Source organism: Bidens hawaiensis, unplaced genomic scaffold, assembly GCF_021521415.1.
Source record: "Bidens hawaiensis isolate Kalapana, Puna unplaced genomic scaffold, B.hawaiensis_p1.1 tig00020787_1, whole genome shotgun sequence".
In the NCBI taxonomy this organism is placed as follows: Eukaryota; Viridiplantae; Streptophyta; class Magnoliopsida; order Asterales; family Asteraceae; genus Bidens; species Bidens hawaiensis.
The window spans coordinates 1-23,289 of record NW_027493200.1 but is presented as its reverse complement, the minus strand read 5'-3'; the positions used below and the strand labels follow the sequence as shown (position 1 = coordinate 23,289).

Below are 23,289 nucleotides of genomic sequence, written 5' to 3'. Positions count from 1 at the left end.
GTATTATATAACACAAACAAAAATATTGTCGGTTAAAATTAAACAAAAAAGACTTGAAAAATCAAACTATGACACTTATAATGGGACGGAGGGAGTACTTGTTTTAAAGTAGTTTATATAAATTGTGAAAAGTAACAATCATATTGCATTAAAAAGAATAAAAATATTAGTGTCACACAGTCACAAGGCATGCCTCCTCATTGAGTGTGAGTGATGTTTTGTGTAATATATGATGTTTTTAGTTTTTACTTACAAAATCTTCATTGCATAGTAACACAGGTAATAGTACTAGGAAGATAATCCTCGGTAAATGACAAAATCTTGACCAACAACTTTGACAAACAAACAATGACTTTTCTCTTTTAATAACTCATCATATTAAACAAAACCAATCGCTGTTTGACACGCCAGCTCATTCAAAACCAACATTAGGCTATGTGTAGTGTAAGTGCTACAAAACAGGACGTTTTATGACATGTGGCGCCTGGTCAGTGAAGAATGAGTTTTTGTTTTAAGGTTTAATAGTGTTGTAGTCCATTATATATATATATATATATATATATATATATATATATATATAATATTAATATTTCTCAAACACACCCATTAGAGCATTCCATCCAACCCCTCATATTATGTGAGATGATGCTTTTATAATCTAGATAGTGATTTAAGGTGCTGTGAGTGAATAGTTTTTATATTTTAGAAAACATAGTGATTTTTCTGTATATTTGAAAAGCTACTGTTCACCTCCTATAATTTTTTAATGTATTTTGAAAGTGGTTGTGAGTGAATGAAAGAGAAATGATAATGATAAAAATATAAAAAAATATTATTTAATTGAGAAAGAGAGAGAAAATGTAGTGTGTTTTAGTATAATTTTGAATTTAAGGATAGGGGGTTAGATGGGAATGCTCTTAGACTAGAATTTGTTGCCCCCCCCCCCCCCCCCAATGGCACCCTTCGGCTACGGGATAGCCGAAATATACATGTCCCAGGTAAGGTGGTGTCAAGTCTTATTTGGCCGAATGATAGCCATCGAACTATGTTTTAGCTCTCTTCTAGCCAGATAAAGTCAGAAACTTCAAATTCATCACCGAGTCGGTTCCGAGAGGTTTCTAACAATTAATTGTGAAGGTTTATACCATGAACAAGAAAGTAAAAGTTTATGGAGGTTTCTTAACTTTTTTTTTCCTCAAAAGAGCAATTCTGTGTTGAGACATTTAGTTCATTGGAATTTCATTTCTAACATGTTTTAATATTTTAACAGTAAAATATTAAACCAGCTAAATAAAAATCTTTCTCGGTACCACCACCGTGTCACCGTCATCATCACCACCACTCCCACTACTGTCACGACCCCGTGCTACCACCTCCACCACTACATTGCTACTTCTGTTAAGAAACATCAAACCACACATGACTATTTTGTTAGCAGAGTACCTAGTACGTGCCATTTTTTTTTAATTCCAAATCATTTAACAAATTTCAATTTCTTAAAAGAATTGTGAACTGACCGCCCCATGTTTCTAAAGATTTACTAATTACAGTACTTAAAAAAAACCATGATTTGACTACATATTGAATGCTTGTTTTTTAGAATTCTTAATTTCTATGATCACACTCTGACGTCTTCAAGATTTCAAAAAAAATATTCTTTTTTTCTTATAGTTTTTTCTAAACCGAAATTTTTTTTGTGAATGTCATGTTTTTAAACCTGTTACGCTTTTTAATGAAACCTCCACGACATTTTGTTGCAGCGAAGGATTGTAACTTTCATAGTGAACAAAGAAATTATGATGTAACATTTGTAAGGTTGGGCAAAGGTGACTCGAGTATGAGGGCGACATAAACAAGGAGTTTACGGAAGGGAGACTGTGTAGTCATCGACTGATTCGACTCCTCATGAGGTGTGGTCTAAGTGTGTTTGTCGATGCGACGTGTGTGGTTTTATTTTGTTAATAAGTTAATATTTAAAAATTTTCATGTAATTGAATACAACATACTGAAAAAATCATGTAAGCACATTTGAACACTCAAGTACTAAAATGAGAATAAGAGATGTAAAAAAGGTATTGTTGTATGACAAACCACAAATAAAAAGTACTCTTTTTATTTCATATTTGTCTAAAGTAACAACAAACCAAAAAGAACATGAAAGCCAAAAAGAAGTGTCAATGAAACAAGGCTTTTCCAAATGCATAATACAAGATAACTATAATGTCCAACATACCACCAATAATACTCAACCCATGGGCCATGGACCCTTTAAAAGCAAAAGAGCGTTTCACACTTCTACTCTTTTCTCATAACAAAACTTCAACATGTCACAACTGTTCACCCAACAAAACATATAACACTACTCCAATCATATAATTTTTCATTCAATCAACTATCCATAATACCAAAAAAGTGAACAGTTTCGAGTTTTGACACATGACATCTAGATACATCGGCGATGTGATAATATTATCTATACGAGCCTTCAAACTCCCGGCTTACATGTCATTAAACTATAGCATATGTAGATGTACATAAACACTATTGTTAACTGATTAAAGCCTAATAAAAGTAGTTTAACTTGCAAGTGAAGGAAGATCCAACTCTTACTAGACCCACCAACCACCCCTCAAAAGCAAAATAAGCTCCCCTCTTTAATCTACTTTATACGTTCTTAATAGCTGCATCTTAACACAACCTTCTAACATAGTCTTCATTCAACATCTTCAGTAAACTGCATTATTTGACCAAAACTCATAAATTAACAAATATTATAGCTGGCCAAACTAGGACAGTTTGACAATATATCCTCTTATATAATATTATATTTAGCCAATAAAATTATTTTTGACATTAATACCCTTTTGTTAAAACTTTGACTACAATAGTAGATTGTATGGTATAATTAGGTAAATACAATATTTGAGATTATTTTTTTAAGAATTGGGCAGGATAGCGAACCGATTAATCGATCATCATACCGGTTTACTGGTCGGACCAATTGAACTGAATTTAAATATGGAATCTCAAATAATATACGAATAATATATGAGGCTGAAAGTTGAAACTAAATAAATTGGAAGTTCGGTTTAACCAACCAATCTGATTGGTTCAAACCGAGGAACGGTCCCTCGGTTGGTCAGTTTCAGTCCAACCGGTTCGGTCCCTTGTTAAAACCTTGCCCAAAGGCCAAAACCAAGACTTATGATTGGCCTGAAATTGTATATAGAGAAATATGACACTTATATAATTATTATATATGCACTAATATACAAATAAATACCCAAAAGTGAGACATATATTATTAACCTCATCCATATGAATAGTGTTCTTTCTTGTTTTTGAAAGCTGATTTGAGAACCAACAAGAAAGCCACCACCATCCCCAGTGCCGCTAGCCCACCGAAAACTATCGCCACCGTCTTCTGTGTATTGTCTCTTCCGCCCCCACCGTCGTCCTCTATCTCAGCCGCCCCTGTCTCCGCACCACCAACAGCGCCGCCGTCATCTCCTGTCACCACCAACACGCCAAATTAATTATAACTTTACTTGTATTTGTCGTGTTTTTTAATACAAATCCTGCTTTAACGATTTGTACCTTCTGCATATTTATTTTATTCCACCAGGTGCTTTTTGATACTATTTTATATTCATCAATTATTTTATTTCATCATTTTAAAATCAGAAGAATTAGTGGATACAAATGGGACTTCCGAACTACCCGAGATCTGCTCGCTAAAAATTTAAATTAACTCGCATATAAATAATCTTGAGCGTGAGTTCAGGCCTAAAAATAATATTAGTTTAACAAATGAACCTGAGCCCAAGCCAGAAAATAAGCTTGTTTAATAAATGAGTCTGATCTCCATATACAAACTTGTTTAATAAATGAGCCCGAGCTCAAGCCTAAAAATAAGCTTGTTTAGTAAACGAGCCCAAACTCAAGCCTGAAAATAAGCTTGTTTAGTAAATGGGCTCGGGCTCAAGCCTAAAAATAAGCTTGTTTAGCAAACGAGCCCGAGCCTAGGGGCAAAACATAATGAGAGCCAGTAGTGCCCCGACATCCCCTTTTTTCGCGCAATATTGTAATTTTTGTTGTTTTTCATCTGAAAATTTTAAACGTACTGTAAATTTACCCATTTTGACCAAAAAGTTGAGCCCCCCCCCCCTCTCGTTTATGATTTTTTAAAATACATTTTTAGTCCGCCTCTCTGTCGTTCTTCTCTAAGCTTTGTCACTGCCCAAGCTAGAGGTGCACAAATCGGTTTTTTTAAAAAAACCGGTTCGGTTAATAACCGGACCGGTTTTTCTTGGCCTGGAAAAAAAACCGGTTTTTAAATAACCGGACCGGTTTATTAACCGGTTTTTTTGGTGCAAAACTCGGACCGGTCTAACCGGTTAGGACCGGTTTAGAAACCGGTTAGAACCGGTAAATAACCGGTTTTTTTAATTAACCGGTTTTTTTTTTAAAAATAACCGGTTAATAACCGGTTTTTTCATAATAACCGGTTTTAAAATTAACCGGTTTTTTCCATAACCGGTTCAGTAACCGGTTTTTTCTCTAGAACTTGTAACCGATATACGAACCGGCGGTTACTAAACCGGTCAAACCGGTTTTTAAATAACCGGTTTTTGTAAAAACCGGTTTTCGGTTTAAACCGTTGAACCGGTTCACCAACCGGTTTTTTTGCCCATCTCTAGCCCAAGCTGTCTAACAAACCTAAACGAGCCTATTACCTTTATAATTTTAAGTTTTTTTTAACATGCTTAATAATACTTTTAAAATAGTTATTATTATATGAATAAGTAAAATAAAAACAATAAAATAATTTGTATTATAAATAAAATAATTAAAATATCTATCATTAAATATACAAATAAATAAAATAATTTAAAAAAATTAATAAAATAAATAATAATCTTGAAAGTAATAATAATAACGAATTTACCGGCGCCGGGTACTCCATCGGGATAATACGTATAACTAACATAACACTGCTGCAGAAACACATGACCGGAAACCGAGCTCCGGCACTCACTCCGCCCAATCTCCGCCGCACTCTTCACACAGTTGACACACTCCCCACCTTCCAAATCACCTTCACACTGTCCCAAAACATAAACCATCTGATACACCCCAGCATAATACCCTCTTGATCCATTGCCAACACCTTTCGGCACCAACGACAACGCCGCCTCCAACCTCCCGTCGAACCCTGACCCACCAGCGTCATGCGAACTGCACTGCTTGTACAACAGCTCTGTTGGCGGCGCTTGTGGGAACCCGACCACCTCGTACCGCATGTAACACCCGACCAGCTGTGCTCTGGCGGCGATGACGTCATGTTTGCAGACGTTTTGGATGGTGTCTGGGAGGGTTTTGACGCAGGTGTTGCAATCTTCGTTGGACAAGTCTCCACGGCATTGACAGAGACCAGTGATGGTGGTGGAGTCGTTGTCTCCGGCGGTGGTTTTGAAGAAGGTGGTGGTGGTGGATTGTGAGACGAGGGTGGTGTAAAGGGTTTTGAGGTTTTGGGAGGCGAGTGGGTCTTGGAAGTTTTGGTTGGCGCAGCCTTTGTAGATTAGGGTGGTGAGATCGGTGGTGGTGGTGGTGGTGGTGAGGTGGAGGATGAGGAGGAGGAGGTGGAGGTGGAGGTGGAGGTGATGGGTTTCCGGTGAGGCCATTTGAAGGGTTATTGTGTGTGTATTGTGTTCACACCATTTTTGTAAGAGGTTTTGTGGGAGGTGGTGATAGTACTAATTTTAGTGTGTGCTTTTTGGGTGAGTTACAAGTTTGGTCTCTATACTTTGTGTGTGTCTACATATTTAATCCTTTGAATAAAATATTTGTCTTTTTCCATTTATAAAGCGCCAAATGTTATAACTTATAAACTATGAAATTTGGTTTGTGCTTTTGTGAATGGTTTATGTTATTCGAGCAGGTACGAAAAGCAAAGGTAGTGTGGTTCAACATGTGTGTTGTGACGGAGACGCGATGAGAATTCGGTCGGTATTAATTATGTTTATGTTTGTGTTACGATGTGTAAAAATGAGAACGAAAAAACATTTGAAAATTTTTTAAAAGGCATTTGTAAACAAACGAAAGAGAAATCCCTAGATATAGTTGTGGTGTAAACGAACCCATACTATCTAACTCCGAGTTGAGGCCGAGTACCTAATGAATGATAAAACACAAAAAGGTATAAAATATTCAGTTATTTGGTTAGTTAAATGTGGAAGTTGTTTGAAATAAGAATAAAAAGGTGGTAAAAAATTGGCCGTGTGAACCAAGGTTAAGTATTATTTACTAGTTATGTGGCTTTTTTTTAAAAAAAAAAGATGAACATGTGAAGAAACTTTAACATACAAAAGTTTGTTGAAGGACTTTTAGTAAAGAACGAAAAATATGCTATTATTATTGTTGTCGTCGTCATATTTGCTCTTCACGTAACATCATAAGTTCATATTATGTGTTGTTAAATTACTTTTTATACTTTGCTCTTTTGACTTTTATTACTCAAATAAAGTGTAATTTCAATAATTTCTTGTATTGAGGTTGTTAGTTAACAATTAAGTTTTAAAGCAAATAACGCAAAAGGCAAACACGTTTTCCTCTTTTATTTATTTTAATTTTATTGTGTTGTTTATTGCATGAAATTTATGCATGACTTTATTGGTTGTTATAAAAGATAATGAAACGTGTAAAGGAAAATAAGAAATTAATCTTGAAGAAAGAGGATTATAAAATAAAAGAAGTTAGCTTTAATTTTGATAATGCACTACAAGATGGATTTTATAAATATGATTTAAAATAATCACTAATAACATATGTATACTTGTACACTAAGGGGGTGTTTGGTACAGAGAATGGAATTGTAGAGAAATGGAATAGAGAAATGGAATTGCAGAGAAAGGGAATTGGTCTGGAGAATGAGAATTGACTGTTCTGTTTGGTAGTACAGAGATTTCAGTAGAGAAATATAGCTGAGAATCATTTCTCTTGTTTGGTACATAGAAAATAAACAGAGAATTATATCAACTTTATCATTAGCACAAGTATTTTTTTCATAACAAATATTTATTATCACAACAAACCGAAAACGTTTTCAAGAAACGGACCATCAAGTAATCGCGTGCATAGGTGGAAACAAAGTGTAGAAACACTTAAAAAGGCCAAAAATAGCCATACCGCGGAAGCAACCACATAAACGCCCCTTAAAGTACCCAAAGCAAACGGATCCGACCACCATTGAATCCATAAACATCCAAAAATCAGCACTATAATGAGATTAATCTCATCATTTCAGTACGTAATAAGAGAAACTCCAACAAATACAAACATTCGCCAAATTAGAACTTGCCCCGTCACCTGTTCGATCAAATCCCAAAGTAAAAACGAAAACCAATATAAAACTACAAACACTAACCATCTTATCAGTTTGATTCAACAGAGTTGGTTACCATTACGTGATCCATATCCACAATAACATATTTGAAGGTGAATGTCCACCGAAACCAGGTCCGCGACCTTGCAAACAAAATCATCAGCGAGTCCATAAACCCTAGAAATGTCTTTTAAATATCAACAAACAAATCAAAGAAAAAAAGGCAAAACTAAGAACTGAAGTTGACACTCATTTGAACGTTTTGGAAAATTTGCTTCTCCTCCATGCTGCAGTTTCCAACAGCAACTCCCATGCAGAGCACCTTCTTCAGTTGGAACTTGACTGTTTCTTTGGTCTCGTTGACCTTTGCCTCAAGAGATTCCTGGTGGGAAACAAGGGTCGGGAACTTACCTGCATTTTAATAACAAAAATCATGGTGACAGTTTACAAAGAGTAAGAGCAAATTGCATGAAAAAGACACAAGCTTTGTACATTCTCTTTATTTTTGCAAACAAATTTTACGAATTTTGTAAAAACCAATAACAATATCACTGCTTTTTATAAAAAATTACATTTTCCATAAAATCTTTATGCACATGGCAGCTGGCATGGCATCACCAAAGCCACACCAGTAATTTACAAATAGAATATACAAACTTAAGGCTATTGCAAAGAAAACACTGTGTGCAAGGACTAATTTACACTTAATAAGATTGATAAATGTAAACACAACGTGTTGGTTTAGTAATACAGAAAAATATAACTTACCAGCTTTGTTTAGACCAGGGCCCAACAAACGAGGAATCTGCTTGATGACAGACTCAGAAGCCAAGAAAGCTTGGTGCTTCTTAGCAAGTTTCTTCACTAGCTTCTTGTTCTTGTTCAGCTTCTTCAGACCCTCAACGTCCATATACTCAAGTCCAATCTTTTGGGCCTGCAAGTTTGCTTGAAAATAATTAGATTGCTTGAATAAACAAATTGACCAAACCATAGTTGTCATAAGCAAATAGCAAACGACAAGCTACCTATAAGCTAATTGGCGATAATGAAATAGGGAATGCTATTTTATGTTTAGCTATACACTAGAAAAAAAACTTCAGAAACATTTTACATGTATATTTTATCCAAATACAATGTTTTTATTATTAATACCCACACACACTATTTTATACAGCATATTTAACAACAACCTGCTATTTTATAGGTATATATTTATGTATATATTAAATCCAAAAAAACCAGAAATCTCACTACTTATCACGTGTAAAATCAGAAAGAAAGCAAAGCCCTAATGCCACACTGATCACTCGCTTGCTATGATCGCTATTAACAACTATGAACCAAACACTTCCGCATGATGCAATCTATTATAAACATCACATTAAGACTATATTGGATTATTGTCAAGTTCAAATTGTTCAAACAACCTATAACATCAACTCCCTTTTGTATATCACAGTTATCAGCAGAACTATTAATGTAACATATAACAATAGCATTACTCGTAAACCTTAATGTTCAATTAAATATACCATGCATTTTCACCGTTGAGTTAAATGAAATAAAAAATAACAGTTAAATCACCTCTTCAACACGCTGAGCATCTCCAAGCATACAAACCTTCAACTTGGGGCGAGGAATGTGCGGCAGTTTTACGGTACCGCTGAACCGCTTATCCTTTTGCGGATCATAATTCTTCAAACCAATTTGAAGCTCAATTGTTTCGGTAAAATTTCTCTTCTTCTCCTTGGCATCAGTAGTAATCTGAGTAATTGCCTCTCTCAGTGCTTCACTTTGAAGCTTACTACATAACAAATAATTAAAAAAAACATTAAACTTAGTATACACTAATTATCATTTTAAAACAACAGTTCTACAACAATCAATATTCAGTAGTATTATTATTATTATTATTGTTATTATTATTATTAAATTTATCTAACTGAATCAATAAACATACCTCATTCTCAGAAGCTTCTCTTCTTGCTAATTTCACTTCTGCAAGCATCAAATAAAAAAAATTAAAAATAATAATAATAATAATAATAATAATAATAATAATTTCAGCATCAAAGAGATGGCTAAGCATCAAAAAATGGTGGAATTAAGATCTAAATACATATAATTAACAAGAGGAAGCTTGTTAATTAACAATAATAAGCATCTGATTACATGATGATACATTAACAATAATGTATGAGCACAGATTAAACTGAGAAATGAATAATAAGATGGTACCTCTGATAGGGTTTCAAAGTGGCCACAATACAGAGGCGAGTAGCTTATATTACCGTAATATATGAATGAGATTGAAACCCTAATGCTTACCCGAGACCACCACCGCCGTTGATTAGAGCTCCAAAACGAAACCCGGCAACGGCCATCATCGATGGAGAAAGCAGATTTAGAAGTCCAATGAAACATCACCATCTTACCTCCGTCATCTCTGTTGCCTAGGATTCAAAAATGGAAGCCGGCAACGACCGTCATCAGAAGAGATGAACGTCGAGAGAGCCTTTCATTTGCAGAAGAAAGAGTTTGAAAGGAAAAGGAGGAAAATGGGAGAAATGAACGTCGAGAAATCCAATTCTCCGCCTTTTTTAGAGAAACAAAATCAGAGAAATGAAAATGGTTTATTTCCATTTCTCACCTCTTTCTTTCATAAACAAACAAGAGAATTCTTTCCAATTCCATTTCTCACCCCTCAATTCCCTCTACCAAACACCCCCTAATATCCCATAAGGCCATCCTCTCTCTGTGTCCCTCTGATCTATTCTTTGACCACGTGGACCCCACAAGCCCAATATAGTCATATTTGGAATAACCATCCCACATAATTTTATACGAACTTTCACTAAATATATGTTGTTGGGCGATGCAATTAATTCCCAATTATGATTTGTAGTTAAGTATAGGTAGGTAGGAGGTGATTTGTATTTCATTATTATCCACCACCACGTAGGAGCCACGTCCATCACCCGACGCTGGCTCATCTTCGTGCCATCCCCTTAGTCCCTTTAGGTGCCATTACGCTAATACCCAACCGCTCTGTCATCCCTACTGTCGTTGCATAAGTCGTAACAACTCTCCAGGTTGCCCTCTTGTGCCGAGTCGGATTGTTAACGCCCCTAGGGTGATACTTTGGTACACTTAATCATAGCCATTTTGGTTTATTAAAAAAAACCCACGAGTTAGGTTTGCTTTTTGAAAGGCAACTAGGTTTACCTGTGGACTCCTTGAAGCTTTAAAAGGATTTCAACTAGTTGTTTTTGGAATTTATCATTTGTTAAAGGTGTGTTTATTGAATCCATATTCATTCCTTTGGTTGATTCTTTCAAGAAAAAACAATACTTCTTTATGACTTTTTATTAAAACAGTGAACCGATTCGGTTGAGTTAACTTTGATTTACAAGTTTTCGTAACCAGGGGTGGTAAACGAGCCATGGCCATGAGTTTGCATGTCTACCCCGGTGCAAACTTGAAAAATTAGCGCAAATCCAAAATTGTTTTGGACATGTAAATGGCACAACAAATGTTTGTGAATTGACACAAAAGCAATCCATTTAACCATTTTTCGTATTATTATTATTTAGAATTCATTTTTTTGTAACAATGGTGTTTAGCTAAACGTGTTCACGCATTCTACTTAGCCTAACTCGAATCCATTGGTATTAAACACAAACCCACGATATTTGGTTACTTTCTGGTTTACTTGGCCCAACATAATTTAATCCTTGCATCAATAGAAAAAGGGCGGGAAAAGAGCAAGAAGACGAAGATGGGTGTTTGGTCTCACCCTGAGATCTCACTAACAGAGTTGGTGAAACTGATCAAAGGGTTTGTTGATATCATCATTTTAGCATCTGGGTATCAATCATCTGGTCAATTTGCTCACTGGGATCCCATAAACATTAAGAAAGCTTTCCAGTGGGCTCTTTTCTTCGAGAATGTGAGTTAAATTGTTCCAATTGAATGAATTAATCACGAATTGGATCCATTATGTAGTATGAATTGATGCGATTAAGTGATTTTTGCTTCCATTTCATTGCTGGCTGCATTAGATTAGGGTTTATGAAATATATACATGCGTGCAAGGTTTGGTTTGGGTCGGTTTTGGGCTACAACCGAACCAAAAACCGAAACTTTAGTTTTTTAAAACCGTCTCGTTTTGGTTTTTCGGTTTTGCCAATTGAGCAAGAAAATTTTGGATCCAAGAAAACACATTTTGACCCAAATAAAGAATTTGGGCCAAAACATTTTGTTAATTAGTAACTAATTGATTATTATACATTTGGGCTAAAGTATCTGAGTTACATATTTATTAAATTAAATTGTTTAAAATTACTTAAAATAACAAATTAAAAATGAAAATCTTTAAATTGGGTTGGGTTGGGTTATTTCGGTTTTTGTTACATGCAAAACCAAAACCGAACCATAAGTTTGGGTTTTACAAAAAATAAATCCAAACCATTGGTGTTTCTTTGGGCTTGGTCTTTTTGGTTTCGGATTGGTTTTTTCGTTTTCATGCACACCCCTACATTAAACACCTGATTATCTATCTTTTTAGGTGTTCAAGGGCATAGATGGTAACCAAGATTCTGTGAATGAACTTGATGCAGCCATTTCTGAACTCACATCCAATCCTCATTTCCCACAGGTGGGAATTTTATATTATCCATCTTTTAACGTTTGTTTTACAATAAACTTTGTTGAGAAAAATGTAAAATTACTTAACTACCCTCACCCTTTATGTGAAGCAGGGTCTTACACATCTGTCATCTGCTACTCTTAGTAAAGCAAGGTTTTTTATACTAGAACATCTAATTCGCGCGCTACCGATGAGGGATTCACATATGAAGGCGGTTTTAAAAGCAACTATTGAATTTGATCTTGATGAGCTTCGGAGGACAGAAGTTAATTACTTAGATGTGTATATGGACAAGTTGAAGCTGCAAAATGAGGAGGGTATAATGGACTTTTCACCTATGCGTTGTCCTGGTGATTATAACCAACATGCGAAGGCTAAAGACGATATAAAAGCCGATTTGACAACGTTTGCTATTCAGGGGATTAAGAAAAGGCAACTTGCGGTTTCATGTGTTTCATCGATAGAGGCAAGTGTAGATGCTCTTGCAAAGACCATAACACAAGTAAACTTGAATGACGGTTTGCTTCAAGAACAGCAAAGTCATCCAACGGCTTACGTGTAAGCGATATTTTGTATAAAAAAAAAGATATATAGTGATGGATCTAAGATTTATAACATTTTGTTGGCAATATAGTAACTGATTATTCGAATCAGGTGGAATCATTGGCGCACTAGAAGCCTTTCATATCTACTTGATAAACGAACTATCCGATTAGTTTCTGGTGCAAGCATGATTTTTTCTGCCCCTAAAGTTCAGTGGGCACAAGTTTTTGAACGGCTAGATATGTCAGAAGAAGACAATGCCGACTTATGTGAAACGATTGTGCGAGATTTGTTTCACAACTCTTTTGAATTTTTTTTTTTTTTTTTTGTTACTACATGCACTCATACCATATAGTGACAGGAGCTTTTACTGGTAGGATGTATATCAAGCAGATGGAATCATATAGTTCAACATTTCATGTCTAATTCTCATGAACAACCTCTTAGTATCTCCACGTTATATGAAGGAGTGCACAAATTGATCATTGAAAGATTTCAAAACATCGATTCTATGCAGCAAAATGAACACTCTAAGGTAGCCTTTCTGTTACAAATGTTAATGTAATTCAGTTGATTTACGTATTATTACATTTTCGTGGCAAATGGACTTCTTTTATATAAAAAGACCATGTTTTCAAACATGTTGCAGAGGGAACATGAAATCATTGAGTATCTTGAACATAAATTAAGCAATCAAATTCATCATTTGTGGAAACTCTCCCCTGTACTTGCAGCAGCCTCACTTCCTCCATGGTAAATGCTTTTATTATTATTTCATTTTACACCAGAAGTTATGACTTATGACATAATTTCTTGAGTAATTTTTTGTGTGTGTGCAAGTTGATATTTATAGGTCTCCTTTATTTGAAGTGTATGCAAGTGAATTATTGAGTCAATTCAAAGGGAAAACTACTAAGACTGGGTACATATTTTTCATAAACTTTATTCTTGTTCTCCATATTGCTGAGCGGTTTCTTGATTTCAGTTACTATAAATTTTATTCTACAGATGTTGCAGCTGTATTGATGATAACAAGGAGCATGTAGAATGTAAGTTCTTCATCTGAAACGTATTACTTATAAATAATGATTTAGCAGAGTCCCATGAAAATTTTAAATTATCAGTATAATCTTGTTTTCAATAGTAAAAAGGCGAATTACTGAACAATAATTGTTAACGGGAAAACTTACAAAAGTAAAAAAGTTTAATGGGATATGAGATTAAATGGTGAAAATCTTGTGGCAGGTGAAGTTGTAGAGAGGATTTGGTGTCTCTACATGTTTCATGTATCTAAAAGTCAGTCATAATGTCACTTAAAAAGCTGGCTGGTAAGCCTTTTGTTGTGTATATGCAAAACGTTATAGAATCTTCTTTTTATTGTTTTTATCCAATGATATAATAGGAGTGTGACGTGGTTTTTGATCCAAATCTTGATAAGAATGAGATTTTATATAAACAAACAATTATGCATTTTTTTTTCTAAGGGCAAATGCCATGTATGTCGTTCAGATATCTTTTTAAGAGGTTCGCTGCACATGTTCAATGTTTGTGCCTTTAAGTAGTTGAGAGTTGAGACAGTATTTGGTCAACAATTTTATACAATAGATATTCATGCCTGTTAGTCGCAAGTAGTTGGGATGCCATAGCAACTTCATTAAATGTAAGTGCTTAGTATAGCTATAACATAAACTGCGCATCATATACTTATATATAATATGATTCGTGATGTATGTGGTTACTCTGATGGTCTATAAATCATAGTGTCTACTTGAAACAAACACTATCAATGTATCACTTTCAAACTTTAACCAAATGCCCAAACAACCTATTTATGTGTTTGGTTTTAAACTTTTTCGTGTTAGCAAGAAAATGAAAATGATACATATCGATGATTTTGCTTATGGTGGTCCAAATGTTGGTTATGGAGTTTGGAATGCTGGTGAAGGTGGTCCGGCTGTTTCTGGATCGATGAGTCAATCTGCAACTGGAGCTTCTGCTTATGGTGGGCAGGTGGAGAGCAACAAGGGGCGTGTAGTGGTTATAATGGGCAAAGTGGTTACTCTAATACTGCCTGGAGAATAGACTCATGAAAAGCTCATCGCTTCAATGGATCTTGAACAGAAACAGAAACTTGTTAGATTGTTTGAATCTTTGTTTTATTTATTTTTAGTGCTACTAGTAGTTTTTTTATTGTGTTATGTAGTGTGTAGCTTCTTTGTTTGGTAATTTTATACATTTATAAAATCCTGTTAAATTAATGTTATGTACATTAGTTATATCATACGTGAGCTGGTTTACGCATTCTAGATTTCAAACTGAAAAACAAGTGAACCGTATTTTTTATTTTTTTAGTTTGTTAACCGGATAATATTTTGGTTTTTAGCTACTGTTACAGTTATGATTTTAGTGAAGAACCTTAACTGAAAAACCATATATTAGTTATTGTATACAAGTAACCCACATTGTGTGATAAACAAAACTGACAGCTCGGTGTCATATAATAGGTCAAAACAGGTCGTTTAAAAGGTATCACTTTTGTTCGGGTTAAAACAGATCCACCTTGAAATAAATTGTCTTGGTAATTGAGGAAGTATCACTTAAAGAGACTATTTGTAACTTGTATGTATGTGTTTATTTATAGTTATTGAGTTTATTTTGAAAAAAAAAAACATTATTAATTAAATCAGTTAATACATAATAGATGACCTTGGAGAGTACAAACTATGAAGGTACCTAACAGGCTAATATTATATTTGAATCATCTTTTTTTCCCGGTTGCATCTATAAGCTTCTACAAACGGGTGTTATGTTGACAACAGCAAGTCTGGTGGCGAGTGCATTTGTGGTTGTTGCGGGAGTGTTCGGAATGAATATTCATATCAAATTGTTTAAAAATGACACTGATAGAGATAAGGAAGTTGGTATGGATAAATTTCTATGGACCGTGGGTGGTGGAACCACTGGTAGCGGGTACAAGAGCAAAAGAATTCTTCAGTAGTAACGGGTACAATAGACCTAGTCTAAAGGAATAACAATAATAATAATAATAGTTAATTGCTAAGTGTTTGTGCAAATATCATGGACATAATTCTTTGATCTTTATTCTCTTCACATCCGAAATGTCCAGATTTGCTTACTTTCCATCAAAACCTACAAATCACTCAAGCATGCAATTACTCACCTATAAACATAATATTTGCTATAAAATAGTAACAAATGCGGGTTAAATACTTAATTATAAAAATCATGTGTTAAATCTAACATATCAAAGGTTCATTTATTTTTTAAATATTACAGAAGTAGATAGCTAGTATGTAAGAGCTGCTAATTCACAAAGCGGTGGGTCCCGATCGAACTAGCACATCATGATGAAAAAGCATCTTAATGTCATGGAACTTGAAATGCTTGTTGTGACCTACGTTGTTCAAACTTCAAACCAATCGAGGGTACTCTGAATACACGATTTTGATATATTTTGTTTGAAGTATAAACTATAAAGGGTGTTTGTTAATTTGTTTGGTGAAGCTAAGGGAGTATGTGGATGTCACTGAAGACTACATCAACAAGGTGTTGGATGACAAGCAGAACCACTTCTGCTGTGGCTTCTTGTTTATATATTATGATTTAAGGCAGACATAAAAGTGGTGGTGTTTAAACTGTTAATGGTACATTATGGACAAATCAGACTCCACCATACCTCATGGCCACCGGTAACGGACAGAATATTGATTCGAATATAAAACGGATAGAACAACGGCTCGTTTTCGGATACAGATACACCACCGAACCAAACCGAAGGGCGTCTAACACGCGTTTAGGATACAGAAATCACCACCTAAACTTGTGATTAGATTCCAAAGATCACCATTCAAGTTGTCACACTTGAACTAGCATTGGAGAATCAATTTTACTCAAAAATCCATTGAGATAAAATTAACACAATATTTTTTTAATCAAACATGAACTTCTCATTTCTCGTTCATGATCCTTTAAATAAGACAACTACATGCAGTTATAATACCCTAAATATAGCTAAACATGATACCCATGTTTTCCTACCAAATACAAATACAAGGATAAACACAATTTTGAGAGAAAGATTATCTCAAATCATACAAATATTATCTAAATACAAATATTATCTATTAGTTGTTACTTTGTAGTTATTATTATCGCTATTAAATATGAAAATCAAAAGTCCGCATCCTTCTCCAACCACTGCTGCACCATTGAATGTAGGTGGACCAGGCTATAGGAAAAAGGCTACAGGAGTCCGGTCATGGCTCGTTCTCGGTTTCATGGGACAGGCTCAAGTTATTGAGGCCGGTAAGCACTCTATCATGCTTCGCACGGGAGTACCTGCAAGAGATCTTCGTGTCCTTGACCCGGTCCTAGCATATTCGTCTGCCGTCTTTGGTAGAGAACGGGCCATCGTGGTTAACCTTGAGCATATTAAGGCCATTATTACTGCTCAAGAGATATTGTTGCTTACTTCAAAAGTTCCATCTTTTACTCCATTTGTTGACCACCTTCAACAAAGTATTTTAAGTCATCATGAGGCTACTTCTCAGGTTAATTATATATCTATTTTCCTGAATTTTTAAATTTCTCTATAGTGTTGTTTGTAAGAAAAAAAATGATTTTTGAAGAAAGTTTTGAAACTATCTACACGACACGAACCTAATATCAAATATATTCATTTCAGGTTTAGTCTAAATGGGTTCGGGTCACTTTTAGACCGATCTACGAACACATTTAGTTTAACGGGGCATATTCCCAGATTGTAAATTTAAAAGATAAACGATCATAAAGTATTATAATTTAAACGTAAATATTTTATAGTCATTTGAGCCGGATGTCGTGTTATGTGTTATAGGTTCAAACTGTGAGAAAACATTCTTTTGATAAACCCAAGCTTGTTCCATTTGAGTTCATTGCACTGGAGGCCTGCCTGGAGGCTGCTTGCACTTCATTGGATAATGAGGCGAGTACATTGGAGCAAGAAGCTCATCCAGCACTTGATAAGTTGACCTCAAAGATTACTACTCTTAACCTGGAACGTGTCCGTCAAATTAAAAGCCGATTTGTTGCGATTGCAGGGCGCGTACAAAAGGTTGGCCGAAAATGGTTTTATATTATGACAAAAGTCGATACAAATTAATTATTGTTTTATTCGTCCAGGTTAGGGATGAGTTAGAGCAATTGCTAGATGATGACGGAAAGCTGGCCGAAATGTATCTAACTCACAAGCTGGACCAACAATTTGATCGTTCTTCCTCGTCTTCTTCGTTTGTGAATAATGAAGATGAAGAGGTTCTTAACACAAATATGATGAGAGGTTGGCGCATTGATTGATTATCTTCTTTTATAGTTTATTGAGTCATATTAAGAAAGTTTTCATATATATTATTACAGATGTTTACAATGATGGTTTAGTGCCAGAGATCCAAGAAGTCGATAGCCGGTGTGAAGGAGGTGCTAATACACAAAGTGGTGGGACCCGAGCTAGTACAACACGAAAAAAACATCTTAGCGTCGTGGAACTTGAAATGCTTGTTGAGGCTTACTTTGTTCAAACCGAGGGTACTCTGAATAAACTATCCACGGTACGTGCTTGTACAATTCCGATAAAGTATAAAGTATAAAGGATGTTTGTTGGTTTGTGGTGCAGCTGGGGGAGTATGTGGATGATACAGAAGATTACATCAAAATAGTGTTGAATGACAAGCAGAACCAGCTTCTGCAAATGAGTGTTATGTTGGCAACAGCAAATATGGTGTTGAATGCATTTGTGGTTGTTGCGGGAGTATTCGGAATGAATATTCATATCAATCTGTTTAAAGATGACACTGACAGAGACAAGGAAGTTGGTATGCATAAATTTCTATGGACTGTGGGTGGTGGAACCACTGGTAGCATCTTCTTATATGTTATGGCCATTTTCTGGTACAAGAGCAGGCGAAGGCAGGCGTAAAAATGGTGGTGTTATCCAATACAATACAATATAATATAATATGATATTTACTTACTCATCATCAATTATCATTGAAACTGTGTTTTTGAATCTTAAGCATCTACATACACTTTGTTGGTTGTTGAAGAATCTGATGAGTAATGAGTAACAATTAAGTAGTGGGTACCCGAGATACGATTTATAATCACTTGGGTTAACAAAACACATCTCATACACCTCTCCATTGTCATTCCTACTACACAATAATCAGCTTCAACTTAAATTTCATCAACAATGGTCCTAATGACATATAAACTAGGTAGGTTATCGTCTGTGAGGAGAGCTTCATCTGGCTGGCCTTTTGAAGCTTCTTATTTATTTATTTAAGCATAAACGTCATGTTGTAATTTAGATGAGTTTAATAAATTATTTTAACATCAGTTGAAGATAAAGATAAGCGTCTTATCAAAACTTTTTTTCAAAATAAAAAAAATTATGTTACTCATCAATGAAGCTTGCATTTAGTCACAATGGTGACCGAAGTTACGGGACCTAAAATTTTTTGGTTCGGTGATTCAATTCGTGGCAGATGGGCGATATGGGTTAGTTCGCCGATTCGAGTTGGTCGGGTCAACAATATAAAATCTAAATATATAATTTTCCTTCATTCGTTACAAAAAAAGGTTTAAATTAAAAAAAAAACTAGATTACAACAAAAAACCTAAAATATTCATTATAATGCGAGAGAAAGGGTTTTGGTTTCTCGATGTTGCGGCGTGTGTGGTGTTTCCAAGGTTGAAGGCGTTGTCCTGTGTGTGGTGGCCGGTGGTCTCCAGGGCGGTGGCCGACAGCGGCGGACGACGATGTGTGTTTAGTGTGGCCCGTGGTCTCTAGTGAGATAGTGAATTTGAGTTATGTACCGGATGAATGGTAAATGGTTTTCAAACCCTAACCTAATGGTAATCCCTTTCTTTTTCGTTGTTGTTTAAAAAGTTTATTATTGTTACATATAGCCCCTTCAAGTGTGAGTTTTATATAAACAAAGCTTTTAGTATTCGGCTAGGTATTAGCGGGATTTTATAAAAAAAATCAAACGCTGGGATATTATAAAAAAAATTCAATGGTGACTGGTAGATTTTTGGAGAAATATCTTTGGGTGACTGTGCTCAATACCTATAGAAAATTTTTAGAAAAAAATCACGAAATTTACCCTATTAACCGAGAAACGGCAGTGACCGGGGTCACCCCCGTCCCCATGAACCTTCCCCCTCTTACTCATGATAGGATAAAAATAGGTGCACAAACCGAGTACATTTAGGAACTGGAATAAGGTAGGAACCGGTTTCGGATATGGTCAAAAAAAAGTCAAGAACTGGGTTGTGTAGGAACGTCGTTCCCGGTATGATCTTGATTGCGTTTTCCAGGATTTTATCGGGTTTCGGTAGGGTCGAGTCAGAGTTTTGACCCGATAGAGATGGAACCGCTTCCAACAAGTCCAGGTCGAGTCATGTTCCGAAGAGAAACCCAAAACATGGTCCATACCCGCAGTTCAAGCATGGCCGGGTTCAGTTCCAGATCAGGCTCACCGGGTAGGGTCCGGACTGGAACCGATAAATCAGACTAAAATGGGCTTTCTTTCTTTTATTATTTTTAGCCCAATATTAAAGACAAGACTTGTGATTTGTGAATACATGTTCCAGTAGCCTCTATCTCTATCCAAAACCCTCGTCTGATCCAATCAAACCACCGTACACACAACCACCATGGCGGCGGCGACAATGGCGATCGGCCGATCACTCTTCCGTTCATCATCATACCTCACATACTCCAAACGCCTCTTCTCATCATCCACTTCCATAACCAAACCACCACCTCTTCCCACCTTCTCTCGCCCCGTCCGCACAACAATATCCATTTCACACTCTCTCCGCGCCTTCGCGCGACAAGCCGTCCGGCTGAACCTGATCCGGTGCCGCGTGAACCGGTCTGGAGGCGCGTACTCGCCGCTGAACTCCGGTTCGAACTTCAGTGACCGGCCGCCGACGGAGATGGCCCCGTTGTTTCCAGGGTGTGATTATGAGCACTGGCTGATTGTGATGGATAAGCCTGGAGGTGAAGGTGCTAACAAGCAACAGATGATTGATTGTTATGTTGAAACCCTAGCTAAAGTGCTTGGAAGGTACATGATTTTGAATTAATTAAATGATTGTTTTTATGTATTGTTTAGGCTTTTTACTAATTTGTATGACTGGAGGCTATTATAGTTCACAAAGCCCTAAATTTAAATAGTGTTTTTTTTATAACAATATGGATTCGTGAGCGAATCAGAACAACTGAAATGAAATGAAACGGTTTGGTTTTATGTTTCTTGTAAGAACCGAACTGAATTTTAATACTTTTTATGTTTTAAGTAATTTATAAGAATTTAATAAGTATGAAACTTCAATATTTTGCTCAAATGAATAAGAGTCGATTAGTTGTTAATTAACAAAATGATTTAGCTCCTAATTCATTATTTTGGGCCAAAAAAGCTTATCTGGCCCAAGATTTTCAAGCTCAAATGGCAAAATCGAAATAACGAAACCAGACTGAATACCAACCGCAAACTAAAAAATTGAACGAATGGTTTTCAGAAATTCAAAAACCGAAGTTTTGGTTTTTGGTTTGGCTTTAGCTCAAAATCGACCCAAATTAAGTATTGAACCGTGGACACCCTGTATGCTTGATATAGTTATATCGTGCTAATGTAATTTGTCTATTGTGTTAGTGAGGAAGAAGCAAAGAAGAAGATTTATAATGTTTCTTGTGAGAGGTACTTTGGATTTGGCTGTGAAATTGATGAAGATACATCAAATAAGCTAGAAGGTTTGTAACTTTGTGTGCTTTTTATATACTTTTTTCTGAGATTTAATTGGTTGTTTTTATAAAATTGGTGGTTTTAATACTTGCTATCTTTTACAGGGCTGCCTGGAGTGCTGTTTGTGCTACCTGATTCATATGTGGATGCTGAAAACAAAGATTATGGAGGTATGATTGGTTGATTACTGTGTAATTACTAGTTAGCAATTAGCATTACTTTCGTTTATGTGACTTATTATTATATTCTTGGTTTGAAATTTCAGCTGAGCTGTATGTGAATGGTGAGATAGTTCAAAGGTCGCCCGAAAGGCAAAGGAGGGTTGAACCAGTTCCACAGAGAGTTCAAGACAGACCCAGATACAATGATCGAACCCGATATGTCAGGCGTAGGGAAAATAGTCGTTAATTTATTTGCGATGCCTGCAAATCCTAAACATGTAATGAACTGCTTGAATCTGGACATCTGAAATGTCACTAGTGGACTGGTTATTGTTAATGAAGTAATGATGGGGTGTTGGGCCATGTATTTACAATGAGTTTGATTATGTTTTAGAATCATGTCTTGTTTATTGAAATTTTATTTTAGGTGTTTTATAAAATGCAACCTGCAATGCAAATAATGAAAAAATTGGATTTTTTAATGAACATGGAGATCTAGTTAAACGTATGTGTGGGTTCGATTCAAAACTGACCAAACTCGTCGACTAGACATAAACTGTAAATTTCGTATCAATTTTGGTTCAAGTGAGATGCTCAAATCTCTCTTTAATGCTATTATCAATATTATTTCCAGTTCCAAAATTTCCCTACAAGAGTTGATCTTTAATCACTTTGCTAACCCTCTTAATCTTCCTCAGCTCCAAAAGCTCATCAGAAGTTGCTGAACTAACCTCTTCTGTCTCACCATCTTTCTTTCCACCCTCCTCTTCTGCATCACTATTTTCAGCCAGTTTCTTGTTAATTTCCGTTGATCCATTTCCCCCAAAATTTGTTTCGGTTTCATCTTCAGCCTAGTCTTCATTGTCATCTTCTTCAAAGTCCTGAATTAAAAGATCTGTTGTTGTTTCGAAGGAAACTTCTGAAGAGTCCTCATTGTCAATGGAGTTTATTGGAGAATGTGGTTGGTATTCTTCATCATCAACCTCATCAAAGTCTTCATTAAACCGTCGGGCTTTTTCTTTCAGTGATTCGAGCTTTTTAATGGCTTCCATGGCAGAATTTGCAACCTTCTCATAATCAACAACGTATCTACCAAAAACAAATACATGTATCTTAACACGTGTTTATTACAAGGATTAATGTTATCTAGGAAATACGTTCAGTAACGGTTTAGTTCAACTAATTGCTCTTATAATGGTCATTCTGTATGTACCTATTTAGATCAAACTCAGAAGAAACTATGGCTGATTCCATCTGTGATACCACATCTGTCAAATAGTTGATCATATCGGTGGTTAAATATCCTCCACGCCTTGCTATCTCAACCAGAAATTGCTTGTCAAGGGCAAACTGTTTCAAAACAACAGTTAATAAAAGAAACTTCGCAGTTAAGCTGATCAACTTTAGATATAGATGCTATATTTAATCTTTATAAATAATGTCACCTGAGTCAATGCATCAGATAGCTCATCAGTTGTATCATTCTTGTGAATCACCCAATTTTCACCATTTTTGGAGATCCAAGCAAATGTCGTCTCGATAAGCTCTGTAAGTAAGCTCGCCAACCAATCAAATTCAACAATATTGTCTTCAGCAAGTTCTTCTACTTTCCTTACTTCCAGAAACAGTATCTGATCATTTTACTTCACTATGTCAGTTATGAAGTACATATAATCTTTATATTTCTTATTAATCTATTCGTGTATTTAATAAACTGTTAACGGTTACCTGATAAGGAAGAGA

The 23,289-nt window shown here is 35.6% G+C and overlaps 5 protein-coding genes and 1 pseudogene across 8 annotated transcripts; 3 read left to right on the top strand and 3 right to left on the bottom strand.

Annotated features, from left to right (window-relative positions):
• Positions 1–2,133: 2,133 nt before the first annotated feature.
• Positions 2,134–5,909, bottom strand: LOC143561782 (plasmodesmata-located protein 3-like). Its single transcript, XM_077049765.1, has 3 exons — positions 4,949–5,909; positions 3,310–3,510; positions 2,134–2,734 (listed from the first exon to the last, which is right to left on the bottom strand). Exons 1-2 carry the CDS (start codon positions 5,682–5,684, stop codon positions 3,311–3,313), a joined length of 936 nt encoding a protein of 311 aa, XP_076905880.1. The 5' UTR covers positions 5,685–5,909; the 3' UTR covers positions 2,134–2,734; position 3,310.
• Positions 5,910–7,613: 1,704 nt separating this feature from the next.
• LOC143561787 (large ribosomal subunit protein uL1z-like) lies at positions 7,614–9,425 on the bottom strand. The gene is made up of 4 exons (XM_077049768.1): positions 9,345–9,425; positions 8,969–9,188; positions 8,153–8,318; positions 7,614–7,795 (listed from the first exon to the last, which is right to left on the bottom strand). Exons 1-4 carry the CDS (start codon positions 9,347–9,349, stop codon positions 7,614–7,616), a joined length of 573 nt encoding a protein of 190 aa, XP_076905883.1. The 5' UTR covers positions 9,350–9,425.
• Positions 9,426–11,136: 1,711 nt separating this feature from the next.
• On the top strand, positions 11,137–15,664 carry LOC143561780 (uncharacterized). Of its 3 annotated transcripts, XM_077049764.1 has the most exons (9): positions 11,137–11,333; positions 11,952–12,041; positions 12,145–12,590; positions 12,687–12,855; positions 12,937–13,110; positions 13,225–13,328; positions 13,429–13,497; positions 13,584–13,624; positions 13,821–15,664. In XM_077049764.1, exons 1-9 carry the CDS (start codon positions 11,163–11,165, stop codon positions 13,880–13,882), a joined length of 1,326 nt encoding a protein of 441 aa, XP_076905879.1. In that variant the 5' UTR covers positions 11,137–11,162; the 3' UTR covers positions 13,883–15,664. The 3 variants fall into 3 exon arrangements, with proteins under 3 accessions (XP_076905879.1, XP_076905878.1, XP_076905877.1); XM_077049763.1 differs by having other exon boundaries at positions 13,429–13,624; XM_077049762.1 differs by lacking the exon at positions 13,821–15,664 and having other exon boundaries at positions 13,429–13,768.
• A 1,022-nt stretch (positions 15,665–16,686) lies between these two features.
• On the top strand, positions 16,687–18,549 carry LOC143561786 (magnesium transporter MRS2-3-like; annotated as a pseudogene). The gene is made up of 5 exons (XR_013140375.1): positions 16,687–17,146; positions 17,335–17,688; positions 17,757–17,913; positions 17,991–18,181; positions 18,247–18,549. The product of XR_013140375.1 is annotated as a magnesium transporter MRS2-3-like (transcript).
• Positions 18,550–20,253: 1,704 nt separating this feature from the next.
• LOC143561774 (multiple organellar RNA editing factor 2, chloroplastic-like) lies at positions 20,254–21,949 on the top strand. The gene is made up of 4 exons (XM_077049756.1): positions 20,254–20,707; positions 21,296–21,393; positions 21,490–21,555; positions 21,651–21,949. The coding sequence occupies exons 1-4, from the start codon at positions 20,292–20,294 to the stop codon at positions 21,791–21,793; spliced, it is 723 nt and encodes a 240-aa protein (XP_076905871.1). The 5' UTR covers positions 20,254–20,291; the 3' UTR covers positions 21,794–21,949.
• A 448-nt stretch (positions 21,950–22,397) lies between these two features.
• LOC143561779 (uncharacterized) lies at positions 22,398–23,177 on the bottom strand (the record flags this gene model as incomplete). The annotated part of the gene is made up of 3 exons (XM_077049761.1): positions 22,398–22,635; positions 22,760–22,896; positions 22,992–23,177. Coding segments are annotated over 3 exons (561 nt in total), but the record flags the coding sequence as incomplete, so codon positions are not given.
• Between the last annotated feature and the right edge of the window lie 112 nt (positions 23,178–23,289).